Genomic DNA, 13,508 nt, shown 5'->3' with positions numbered 1-13,508 from the left:
ATTTGGAGACCTTTACCTTCTCAGGTTCAATCTCACCTAATCTTGTTAGAGAGCTTTAGAGCAAAGACTACAAATTTCATCAACCAGTGTGCTGGTCAGCTGGTAAGTTACATTAGACATTTTTAATCCTTTTCAAAGAAGCAACTCAGAGTATATTCTTTCAGCAAGTCTGTTTAAGTAGATTTTAAAAAAAAAAAAACCTATTAAGACAACAAACTAGGCCTGAATCAAGAAAGTACACAAATAATAATAAAATCATATATTATTTCTTTTTTATTGCATAAATTACTAGCTATTTTATGGTGAGATGGCTCTTCTAAAGATTTTTTATTCATAATAAAAAGCAAGAGGCAAAGGAAATGGGAGAGAATTGTAGGGAAAAAATGTAAAGGTGATAAGATAGAATTGTGTCATTATTTATACAGCTAAGATAAAGTATCATGAAAGATGAGAAAATAAAGTGTAATTCTGTCCTTGGCTTTAATAAGAATATTCTACATCAACCAATTAAGAATAAAGTATCTTTTTAGCTCAAATAATGTTTAAAGTGTGTAGAACAAAGAGGTTTAGGATATAAACACTGCCCCGAGGGGTTTGTAGTCATGGAGTATAATCACTTTAAAAGTTAACTATAAAAGATATAAATGGAAGTTCAAGACAACAATGGAAATGGTGTCACAAGGCTGCATGTGATTAATCACCAAACATGTGGTACAGATAGTAAATGCAATACAGTTTAGAGGGGTAGTAATCACTTAGGACTAGAAAATTATAGGAAATCTCTATTGAGAGGGTAGGATTTAAATCCCAGTCTTGTTCTCCAGTTGCCCCTCATCCTAAACCCTCCCTCTGGTCAAATAATTGTCTCATTGTCTAATCACACTGAATTTGCCTAAATCCTTTGGCCTCCTTCCCTCAATACTCTTATTTACCACCCAACATTCCTCTTTCTCTCTTATCTCAGAGGATAACATCCTCCCTTCCTGAAACTCACAGCTCCACTGGACTCACTTCTTCTCCCTCATCTGAATCATTGTGCCAATTCACCTTCTTTCCTGTCTTAAACTATCTTCTTCAACTGTCCCCTTTTAATTCATTCTTTCTTTGGCCTATAGACATGCCAGTGTCACCCTTATTCTACGAAAAGTTCCTTTGACCTACATCCTGACTCTCCCCTGGCTGCCGGCATTCTGGGAGTTTCACTTTGAGCACATAGATTTCCACTCAATCCCCAGTTTTAATATGGCATCCTTGTTCTCAGTTACTCCAGACATTCTTCAAGGTTCTATCATATTTCTCCTTTATTCTCATACAATAGTCCTTTCTTGTCACTATCAACTTCCAAAGCTATTATTTCTATTTTGACTGCCAAAGTTGTATCCTTAGCATTGACCCCCTCTCCAAGCTTCGGACTTGTATTTTTGACTGAATATTGCACAATACCACATAGATGATTTTCAGGCTTCAAAACTATTTCTAAATTACTGTTTTCAAACTGTTATGTACTTTGGAATCACCTGCAGAGGTTACAAAATATCTGTGCCCCAGTTATATACCCAGATACTCTTAATTGGATACCAAGTCATTATACTTAGCTTTCAAAACTGCTCCTTATCAAAATGTGCCCAACGTCCGTAAATGCTAACATGATTTTCCTAACTGCTCATGCTCAGTTCCTTTGGGTCACTATTAACTTTTCCTACAGCACTTCCCCATTCTCCAGATGCCAAATTCTGATATTTCTTCTTCTATAATATCACTTCTATTTTTTCTTTATATTATCATAGCCACTGCTTTTACTTCAGCTGCCTTTAGTTATTGTACTAGATTCCTAATTCGGTCCTTCCTCTCTCATCCTACTTTTGCCATCTGTTTTCTATGGCTAAATCCAATCATTAAAAACACTCATGGCATACTAGTAAAATACAAACTCTTCAGCTGATATTCAAAGTTCTCCATTATACAGAATTTATTTCCCACTATGTCCTCATTCCTTCTCATAAATTAGACACACTATGCTTGAAAGAGCTAAACTATTCATTGTTCACCATTCTCTAGTTGTCCCTCATACATTCTCTTTTCCATACTTGGGCCATTCCTCTGCCTGGAATGCTGTCCCTTTAATATCTTCCTACCAACAATTTATCAGAATATTAGGGGCTCAACAAAATCCATTTTCTCTTAGGGGTGGGGGGAGCCTTCCTAGACTCATCAGATTGAGATCATGTCCCATCCTCCAAATTCCCTGTCTGTTACATGCCCTATTATAGGATTTATCATACAGCCTGCATTGATTTAGAATTACATATGTGCAAATCTGTCTCCACTGAACGAGCAGGGAGCAAGGAGAGGTAGTGTCCTGCCCAGAGCTATGACATCACAGTGTAGTTACATATTCAATATTTATTGATTTTAAGGATGAATAAGAGCAGTATAGATATAGAGAACTGGAAAAACCCTGGGCAAAAGGGAAAAAAGAAAAGAAAGAGGAAACTGCATTTGGAAGATGGTGAATTAACTAGAAGATTGATGAAATGAAACAGTGACATGAATCTTCACTAAGCAGGTAGAGTCAAATGACAGGATAAGGTGTTTGGCCTTTACCCTGTCATGTAAGGTTTTAAAAAAGATTGAATAAGACCGAGTATCTTATATATGTTTGGAGCCTAAGTTCTTACATCAGTAAAGTGAAAATGATTATAGGAGTTACAACTGCTAGTTCTGTTGGGAAAAATAAATGAGGCCATCCGGGGAAAAGGCTTGTCCCAAACCCAGAGCATAGTGAGCCCACTCTAAGTGCTAACCCATTAGCAGGGTGTTATATACACACACACAAACACAAAATGGTTACACAATAATGCCTAAGATGTCAAAAGTGCAGAAAGCTTTTCTGACTTTGATTTCCAGATCTAGAGAAAGACAGAAAGAGAGAGAGAGACAGAGACAGAGATGTAAAACCATAAATGTCCAAGAAACGGACTTGGGCAGTTAGCTTCAACTACATTTACTGGACACTACTTCCTTCTTTTATCTTTCTCTCTGTACCTTCTTTCTCCTACCCTCTCTTTTTCTTTGTCTTGGTCTCCTGCTCTAGGCTTTCTTTTTTCCCTACCGTTACTCAGCAAGATCCATGGCCTTGCTCTGCCCTGCAGGGGGCAATGCGAAACAAGTGTTGGCCTCCACAGGCCAAGCATAAAGACAGGAAGGCACCGCCCCAACCCAGTGCAAAATGTCTTCGAAACTGCACTGAGACGGCTCCCTGGGCTCTGGCCCAGCAGGACCTCCAATCTAGTTAACGTTTCCTGAGAAACATTAACCCTCATTTAGGCGCAGTGGGAGGTAAGACTAAGAATGTTCTGTGAGTCCTGGTGGCAAAGAATACTGGGTTACACTGAGAAAAGATCTCCATCTCTCTTAACATCAGCAGCACACAAATGGCTAGATTGCAGCTGACTTCCAAGGAGAAGGAAAAAAGCAGGATGTGGATATCTCAGACCTCACTGGGTGGGAGAGATACTCTGGGTGTGAGAACGGTTAAACAAACGTTTGGAGTATTCAGGGTGTCAAGTGCAGGTGTGTGTACATTTGGAAGCTGCTGTTTTATAAGAAGTCCTAGGTGACTCAATAAACACAAGAGCCAAAGCAGAGTAATCCCGTTAGCAGGGCTCTCCTCAGCTCAGACTGCTCCCCTGCCAGAAACAACACATTCTGGGGGAAAAAGGGTAAATTGTACACTAAGGTAATTGTTTCACACCTTCAAAGAATTGACCTATTAATGTCAGTGTTTTGGGAAACAATTCTGTATCTTTCCTTCCGTTTTATGCTTAAATACTTATGGTTGGCAATTTTTGGTTTTTGCTTTTTGTTTTTGAAATGTTGACCTCCACTATGTACCAAAAAGTCCCTCTTAATGTATTTACTATATATTATCTTTAAAATAGATCACGCTGAGTTACAATAGAATGTGAGTTCTGCCAATAAAAGAGGGCTGCTTTCCACTGAATGCAGCTCTGTATACAATACCACACATCTTTGCAACTCTAGGTATTATAGATTCTGAGATTAGGCACTGTTTGGCTAAATACGAAAAAGAAAATAGACTACCTTCTCCCATCAATGACATTTCTCTGTGTTGGTTAGAGACACCAAAGAATTTCATTCCCAGATTTTTGCTGAGCCAAACTCTTCTACCTTCAAGGCCACCACCGACAATGGAAACATAAGTATAAAAAAATTAAGATAAGCTGTGGGCTCACATATCATATAGACCATGCTAGGGATGCCCATTACCTGTCCTTTGACCTAGAATATATTTTTATCAATCTCAAATTGATAAAAAATTCAGTCACCTCATTAGAGTGGCAGATCATTTAAAGAAATTCCTCATCTTGGATCCACCCATACATCTGATAATATGCAAATTTAAGTGCCTCAAGGAGATTAGAGGAACTATCTTTTATTGGATTCTATCATAAATTTAGTAACTACAACTGATCTTCAAAGAAATAACTCACTTTTGTTTCTGTCTTTCAAAAACACTTTTGAAGAAAAGTTGCCCTTCTGATAACAAAAAAAGCACTACTGAAGAATCCACAGTAGAAGAAAGGGCTCTCCCTAGGTACTGCATATCAGGACTATGTTTATATAGTTCAGCAGAAAAGAAACTGGATCAGATACTGGCTTATAGGAAGAACTCTGTGTGAAAGAGGTGGAATTTGTAATGCATTTACTACTCATTTGCTTGCATCAAGAACCACATTCCATTTCAATCTGCCAACATCCTAATTAAGATGATCTGAATCTTAGGTGATCTATTATTCTAGATCTGAGATAGCCCAATTTACATTAGACAAGATGTTACACTGTGTGCTTACACCGAGATGATAAGACCACTGTGCATGTCTTCCCTCACGTCTGGCCCAGCACTGGGCAAAGCTCTCTGTCAGCACTCAATAAATAATGGCCAGGCCTTTGCCTATTGTCTTTCTCTCTACCACTTTAGGCACAATTTAATCTTATTATATCATATCTGATTCCTTTCGACACATATAGCTGTGCTCCTTTTTCCATGAGGAAGACAGCAAAGTATCTCAAGTAATTCTACATGTATGTGTCAGTGTATATGGGACTAGCAACATATAAATTCATTACTTGAATGCTGTTTCTAAAGATCTTATATTTAAAAACATGTTACCTACATCAGCTTTTGAGCCGGAAAAGGAAAGAATATAAAGGCAATACTTTGGAAGCATCAAAATCAAATTCCATTCCACGATGATAATATCCAGCTGCAATATTACCCAAGAGACACTATAAAATACAGGGAAAATATCATACAAAGGTACTCTCCAAATCAGCTGCTTTCTCTCCACTTCAGATAAAGAAAGTTACCATAATTTATTAACATAATACTAGGTTAACACTCCAGTGTCTGATAAACACACAAAAAAATGTGTATTAATGTTGGACTTGTTCTCCCTAGATATCTGAACAAAGTCCAGGTTGTGTTGGCAACATAACCAAGTCAGAAGCCACACATACATCCCTTCTTTACCACTATCTAAAACTGTCATTTGTAGGGCTGAGCAAACTTATTTAAGAAGTGTTCTTAAGCTTACTCTAAGTGCTATTGGTGAGCAATAACATGGATGACCTTCATAGTCTGATATCCATTTCCAAAGGGATGACAATCTAAGATGTCAATCTAAGAACTTCAAAGAAAGCAGATAAATAAGCACAACCCTGGAGTTCAAAGCACCCAACCTTCTGTCTCCATTCACTAAGGAAATGAAGATATTCGATGGAACCCAGGCTAGGTCACCCTTCTAGTAGCTGTAAAGTTTTCTGAATTTACAATAAAATCTTCAAATATTTTTTGTTCTGGAAACTTGTCTATTAAAAAAAAAGATTTATTTATTTGACAGAGAAAAAGATAGAGAGCAAGCATGGGGGGAGGCGGTGAAGGAGAAAATCTCAAGCAGACTCCCTGCTGAGCACAGAGCCTGATGCAGGGGCCCCCCTCTCACAACCCTGAGATCTCGATCTGAGCCAAAATCAAAAGTTGGATGCTAAACCGACTGAGCCACCAAAGCGCCCTGATAAACTTATCTGTTTCTTTAAAGAGTACAAAGGAACTGCTGTGTGATTACAGTGATGCAAAGTTTGAGATGTCACATTAGGGACACACTGGGCCCGATTCTAAGACAACTATAATGATGGCTGAATAGGTGAAAGGCAAAGAAGCAGAAAATAAGAATATCTTAAAGGAGGCAATGTGCAAAATACTAGCAAGAATGCTTTCTTGCTTTCAGGATTTTTGTTTTTTGCCTCAAAAGGTCAAAAGAGGAAAAAAAAAAAAAGGAATGCAGCCTTTCTTAGGTGTTGGGTGTTCAATGTTTTGAAATCCTTGCAGCTATACACCATTCAAAAATTTAACGTACTGAAAGCCTAGTTTTAGCTGATAAACTTTAACCAATCTATCTTAAAATAAAATACATAATTACAAGCATATATTCAATTCTTGGAAGTGAGTGCTGAAGCTCTATTTCTAGAACTGGTGAATTCTGTTCTCTATTTCCATGTATAAAAGATCTCGCAGTCCTGGGAAAACACTTTTTTAAAAAATGAAATACAGCAAATAAGGTATGCTGTTGAGTCCTGGGGGAGAAGTTTCCCAGAGTCTTTGAATTTCCTCCTATCCTCCTTCTTTACAAGATTTCTAAGACCAAGTCCTTTTCTGCAGTCTCTCAAACAAGGTAAAAAAGAAAAATACCCCCTAGATATATTCTTTAGATTTTCTATTATGCTTCTCAAGTTCCCAGTAGCTTCTGAAGTAAACTTGAGATGAATTCTGGAGTTTTTTTTTATTATTATGTTTTAATTTTAGTTCTCTTTTAGGTCTAAGATGAAATAGATGATCATAACTGCTATGCTTGGAGATGCATTTCATGGCACAATTTGTACGTGACCTAAGCAAGGTCACGTCATGGAAAGAGAACTGACATGATAGATAACAAGTCAAATCCAAGCTTTTAGTCTTAGACAACTTTAGAGTAACCTATTTAAGCTTGCTCTATGTCATGCAATACGGCAAGAAAATTTTCTTTTTAAACAGTACATAGTAGATGTAGTCTGTACAGAGTTCTCACTCTGGTTTGGATTGTGTCAATAACAGATATATGAAGAATTACTGCTCAAATCACTGATCATTAAGGGTTATTTTTTCATCCACATTGTGAGCCTTGGTGCAGACCTGCAAGCCAGCCTAATTCTCATCCACAATAAGATCCCATGTTCCAGCCGAACCACACGTTTTTACACCACAAGATCTCTGCACATGTTTCATGCTGACAAACATCCTTTCCACCCCTCATTTTAAACATCAACTCCCCTCTTAATCTTTCTTTTGATACTCCCAAATAAGCTCATTACTTTCTTCTCTGTGAACTCAGAGTGCTGTATACCTATCTTTAGTAGAGTATATCCCAGATTCTATTATAATTGTTTACTCTCTCCACCATCAGAAATGAAAACTTGTCCACTGACCCTTATCTAGGATTTCCCACATGCCAGGCACTGTTTTCAGTGCTTCAGTTATGTCAACTCTTTCATCTGTATCACAACCTTTTTGCAGAGGATATTATCACTGCTTCATTTTACAAATGAGGAACCTAAGACACAGAGAAGTGATGTCGCTTTCCCAAGGACACACAGCTAGGGAGAGCCTGGAGTTGAACCCAGGCAGTCTGATGTCCCTCTGAGTCTGAGCTTTCCCAAATATTCTTTGTGTTTGCCGCACAGACTAAGGGAGGCAGTTCACGGATATTAAACAGATAAAAAGAATAATCATACTGATTTTTCTGTAGTTTCCTAAGCTTAAATTAGAAATCTATTACCTTTGTCTTAAGTTGATTTCACTTTCTTGCCTACGGAGAAGTTCATTTGTCCAGAGAAAATTCAGGCCAGAAGGGGCAAGAGAGAACTAGTTGAGAGGTAGGAGGCCTGGGGTTTTGCTGGCTCTACTAGGTCAGAGTCAAACTCTGCACCTCCCTCAGCTTCCACGGCTGCCAAAACCTACACAAGTCCCTCCAGGAGCTGCTCGTAGATGTACGACACTGTGCACACAGCGTGACACAGAATGCTTGGAATAGAAATAGTACTAACGGAAACCACTTAGCCTGTTTTTTGTAAACTGATGGGACTCAAGGAAGACACTTTTACTTTGGGGATGATTGAAACAGAGAAGTTTTTGTCATTGTTTCTTTAGAAGTGAGGCACTCAAATCATGGAGAACCAGATATATTTATTCTTCCTCCTGACCTTTAAATTTATATCTCAAGTCCTCACAGATAATCACCACCTATTTTACCATTTAAATCACTTCTTAATTCTTGTATTTTGTATACCTTCTTTATTTTTCTGATTAAAATAATTTTTACTCATTGTAGAGATTTAGAAAGATATTTAAAAATGCACAACTATTTACATTATTTAAGTATTTTAAAGAACACAATCGCAGGGACGCCTGGGTAGCGTGGTTAAGTGTCTGCCTTCGGCTCAGGGCATGATCCTGGAATCCTGGGATCGGGTCCCACATCGGGCTCCCTGCATGGAGCCTGCTTCTCCCTCTGCCTGTATCTCTGCCTCTTTCTCTCTGTGTGTCTCTCATGAATAAATAAATAAAATCTTAAAAAAAAAACCCACAATTGTATATTATAGGACTTACCCAAAGTTTCAAAATTCTCTTCTAAAACATTATTTTAAATGACTCTATAACCTTGCATTAGGATAAGATGTAACATGATTTAATTAATTGGTCCCTGTTTTAAACATTTTGATTGATATCAGTTGTTTGTTATTATAAGCAACAAAGCGATAGATTTTCTTCCACCTTGTCTGAGGATCCTGGTCATATGAGAATCCTGTAGCCCTTGCAGGAAAAGGGCCTTATTGGAGCCTACAGGACAATGTGGTTCTCTGGGAGCTTGTGGAATGCAGATTATGGGGCCCCAGCCAGGAGGTTCTGATCTCTCAAGGTTGGGCCTGGACAAGTGCTCCTCTTTTTGAGAAATGCTGACACTGCCTGTCCTTTGATAATACTTTCTCTTTGTTGGGTTATCTTCTTTATTCCCACTCAATATACTCCCCTACAAAATGAGCTGGTTTCAAAGTCAAATTCACATTGGGTCTGGTGAAGAGAGCTACTATCCATTTTTAGCCCAGTCTTTTATTAATTTAGGTGATTGAGCCATCTCTGCAGTTCCTCTTTGGTACCTCGCCACCCTAACTCCCATTTACCCAACCCACCCACCCATGTTCCATACTACAGCCAGGAACAGCTTTTTATGCTGCAAATCAAGGATGTCATTTCCCTCCTTACTACAAAACCCTCCCCTGTGCTATCAGAGGCCACCCAATGGCCTATGGTTCCCTCAAACCCTTCTGTCTCTCTCTCCAACTACATGGGCCTAGTCATAGAATTTTGCCCCCTCCAAGAAGCCCTCCTTGATGCCCCTGATCTAAATCACTTCTCCCAGCCCAACCTCTAGCTGCTCTCTTTTCTTTCATAGCACATCACCATCTATAGAGGCATGATTATTAGATTAAGCCTGTCTCCCCATTTCACCACAAGATCCATGTGTGACACAGGCACTGAAACTAAATGTTCATCACCACCATACCTGGCCCTAAGCAGTGCCAGTTGAGAGGCAGTACTCTATGTGGCAACCTACATAGGCTCTGGGGCCAATCAAATTCAAATCTGAGTTCTACTACTTATACCTGTGTGACCTTAGGCAAGTTACTTAATTTCTCTGTGCCTCCATTCTCTCCACTGGGGATCATATGGGACTAACCTATAAATTTGTTGTGAGAATTAAATGAAAGAATCCACAGAGGTGCCATAGAACCACATCTGGTATGCAGATAGCTTTTTAAAAGTAAATAATCAGTATAAATAAATAGGACACAACAGACTTTAGAGCTGTGTTTTTTCTCATCATCACCCCACCTCCACCCCAGCCAAAGCATTAGTCCCTTCAACTTGTCCCTGCAGTCTGTTCCTTGAAAGGGCCTACTTCTGCCCTGAGAAATCTGATGAATACATTCTCCCTTCCATATTATTAGTTCCAGCTTTGATCCTTTCGTCACGTCACTTCCTAAAATGTGCACTCCTGTGCCAAGCCACTGCTCTTCCTTCCTTCGAGTATTTCCTGAAATGTGACCTCCTCCAAGGAGCTTTCTTTAAGTGGAACAGAGCTCATCATTCCATTCTATGTTTCCAACAAATAAGTTAAAGGTTGTTATTTGAGGTACCAAAGTCATAAATCTTCTGAGCTCTTCACTGGCTGCATGGTCTCACCATTGCTGGGCAGGTGGGGTTTCTCCTCTGCCTGCACTTAAGAATGTAAGTCTACGAAGGTAAAGGGTTTAACTTGCTCTGTATACATTTAGCACAATGCCAATCCACATGGATGCTGAATAAATGTGACTTGATGATGATTTAATTACTTTGTCCATGCCTGGAATAGAAACCATGAACTCTTAAATCTGTTTTCCCCCACACAGCAATGTGTTTCAAGGCTGAGTCTATTATGAGACTGGTTTTCTGCATTTACTTTCAGAAGAGAATAAATACAAAAGAAAGAGAGACCACGAGAAAATACCGAATTAATAAAATTATTTTCCACATCATGAGGTCAAAGATACCTTTAGAACAGCAGTGCACTGTATTAAAAAATACACTTAAAGTTTAATTGCTTATGCTTTATGGGTTATTTTGTAAATCTAAAATAGATAACCAAAACATGTCAATACGCATTTTTAAAGTACTTGTTGTATTCGGTGCATGCACCATTATGGAGAACTTACACTCAGAGCAAAAAGATTTGTAGCAAAGCATATGACCTTCTTCCCACTACAATGACCATCCCCTAATTAGGCAATGCATCTGATAGTCATTAACAGGAATGAGATAATGAATCACTTTCTCTCTTCTTTGTTAATTTGCTGTAACCAAGCGGCTAATGGATGTCAGAGCTGAGTGATTGCACTGATTATAGTGATTTATAGTTGCAAAAAAACAATTTAAAACCATTCTGATTATTCATGTTAAAGATGCTTTATGTTTTGTTTACTAAATGTTTTATGTCCCCCTTTCTCCTACCTTTAAAGTATCATCCCCCTCCTACTCTGCACTTTTGACAAAAAGACCTCTTCCTGGAAAACTTGAAAGTTGTAGCCTTTTTGTTATTATTATTATTATTGTTTTAAACTAAGCCATTTCATTTTATCTTTCTATGTCTCTCTAGAGAGAGAGAGAGACATAGATATAGATGTATAGATATATATAGACATATAGATATGTAGATAGACACACACACATATGTATATATATAGAAAGAGAGAGAGATAGAAATAGATATATAAAGTTTACCCAGTAGAAACAAAAAGCCTTAGGGGTAGAAAGAAAACTTCAGTGGTGCCTAGTTCAAAAGAAGGCAGAAATGAGAGGAAATCAGGCAAACTTCAAGCCACTTACCTTGGGGCTTCCAGTCCCTTCCTCGCCCTCCACAGACACATCAGTAGCCAGAATCTCAGCTTTGATGGTATCCAGAGCCCTGAGAATCCAGCTGTGTTGTCGTTTGATTTGCCTCTGCAGCTCCTTCCACTGGCTTGCAATCATCCGCAGCATATCCTTCAGCCCTTCTCCAAAATGAGGGGAAAATACAAGTTACAGACTGGACTGCATTTTTACCCAGTATTGTCTTTTATCCAATAAATTAGATGAATATCCCAAATAGTAAACATAATTTTAAACGACGATTACCATCACCTGCCATATAAGCCTTTGTCCCTGAGGAGAGGGGCCAGGGATTTTTGCCTTCACACAAGGCATAAGGACCAAAAATGGGATAACCACATAACATAGATGCATGGTTGGGAATCGACTTAGCTTTAGTATACTGGCTAAAAAAAAATGCATGTCGAACAAAAATCACAATGTGCAAAAATGACTAACATGAAAGCTTCACATTCCAAGTAAAAGGCCCTTTTGTGTATCTGTGTGGAGACCTTATAATGATCAGAAAGATGTACAGAAATAGGCAAAGTTAATGCAATGAGCAATATAGTAAATGGGCCAGAATAAGACAGCAGTCTTTAGCATTAGCATGTCCGATTAATGTTGCTCTTTCCTTATTTAGCTGTAGTAAGCTCAAAGCAAGAGTCAAATTATAATTCATCCTGTCTTATTGCCTTTTACTACCAGGATAAGTATAACCAAATGACAAAACTATTTTTTATTTATAATCTGTTCTTCATAAATACATTAATACCGGGTAAGAGTTGGTTTAAGGCCAAAACTCTGCTAATGCAATGACCAGCAGAAAACATGCAAAATGTTCATGTGTGCGAATTGGCAGGGAAATAATCGGATATATCTGGACTGCCTGCCTTATATCTGTAATGATATCTATAAGTACCCTAATGCATATGCATTATAACTATTTGCACAATTCTCATTCATTATCTTAACGTTATTTCCAGAGCACCTACATCAAAAAGCATGTCAATGTGAAGTTTTCAGGAATGTGATTTCAATTGAAACTCGGGCGAACAGCAAGCCCAAAATAAAATGAACAGACCATTTGGAGGCAGTATTTCATCTTATAAGTATCACAGCATTGTATGCAGTATATGAAACATTTATAAATCTTGAAGGTCAATCTGATAATGTAAATATTAATAATACATAAGGAAGTGAATATATGCAGTAATTTACAGCAATGCTTCTTCATTCTTAATAGTCTGGAGACATAAAGGCTTGCAATATTTCAGGAGGATTTACCTGCTTTGTGAGATGCAATAAGCTCGAGAAGTTGGTGTCCTTCCTCCTCCACAGCTTCCTTGAGAGCACAATGACTGTCTACATTCAACTTAAAACTCTGCAAGGAAAAATATGAGCATCAAACCCTGGCAAGGCAGTTAAACATAAAACATCCATACAAAATTACTTGCTACTTTTTATCAAGAACCACACAGCCCAATTTACCCAATAGACAAACTAATTTGCAATACTAAAAGCTATTGATATTTGGGATCTGGGCTCAAAATGTTTCCATTAGATTAGCAGAGTGCATCTGTTTGGAAACAGCTGACAAATCTAGAAATTCATTAGGTTTTTATGAAAAGTCACATCCCGTAGGCTATATCAGGAATAGCAGTGTTCTATAAAATACACTGAATTTCTACCAGCACATATGAGCTCTTTCCTTCACTTTTTAAAAATGTTAGTGATAGCACTATTTATGAAACCATAAAAAAATTGGCAGCATAAAATATATTAGCCTTATGTGCACATATATAAATCCATTAATATAGTAAGGGTTGGATTCAGCTGTTTCTCAGATATCACACAAACCAGAGAATACCAAGGTGGAATGAAGTGCTGTGCTGAGGAGTCAAATGCTCTCCAAATCTTTGATTTTTTAAAAGCTTATTTCTTACAG

At 38.1% G+C, this 13,508-nt stretch overlaps 1 protein-coding gene across 5 annotated transcripts in view; it reads right to left on the bottom strand.

Moving 5' to 3' along the window:
- The window catches only part of AKAP6 (A-kinase anchoring protein 6), a 539,311-nt gene that overhangs the window by 209,560 nt on the left and 316,243 nt on the right, over nucleotides 1-13,508 (bottom strand). For 4 of the 5 annotated variants that reach the window (XM_077908985.1, XM_077908988.1, XM_077908986.1 and 1 more), the window contains 2 exons: nucleotides 12,848-12,944; nucleotides 11,540-11,706 (listed from right to left, as the gene is read on the bottom strand). In XM_077908985.1, the coding sequence (XP_077765111.1) occupies nucleotides 11,540-11,706; nucleotides 12,848-12,944 (264 nt within the window). The remainder of the gene's footprint in view (nucleotides 1-11,539; nucleotides 11,707-12,847; nucleotides 12,945-13,508) is intronic. The other variant, XM_077908989.1, reaches the window with a different exon arrangement.

The sequence above is a fragment of the Canis aureus genome, chromosome 9 (genome assembly GCF_053574225.1).
Source record: "Canis aureus isolate CA01 chromosome 9, VMU_Caureus_v.1.0, whole genome shotgun sequence".
In the NCBI taxonomy this organism is placed as follows: Eukaryota; Metazoa; Chordata; class Mammalia; order Carnivora; family Canidae; genus Canis; species Canis aureus.
The sequence above is the reverse complement of the archived record's forward strand: the minus strand, read 5'-3'. Positions and strand labels throughout refer to the sequence as shown.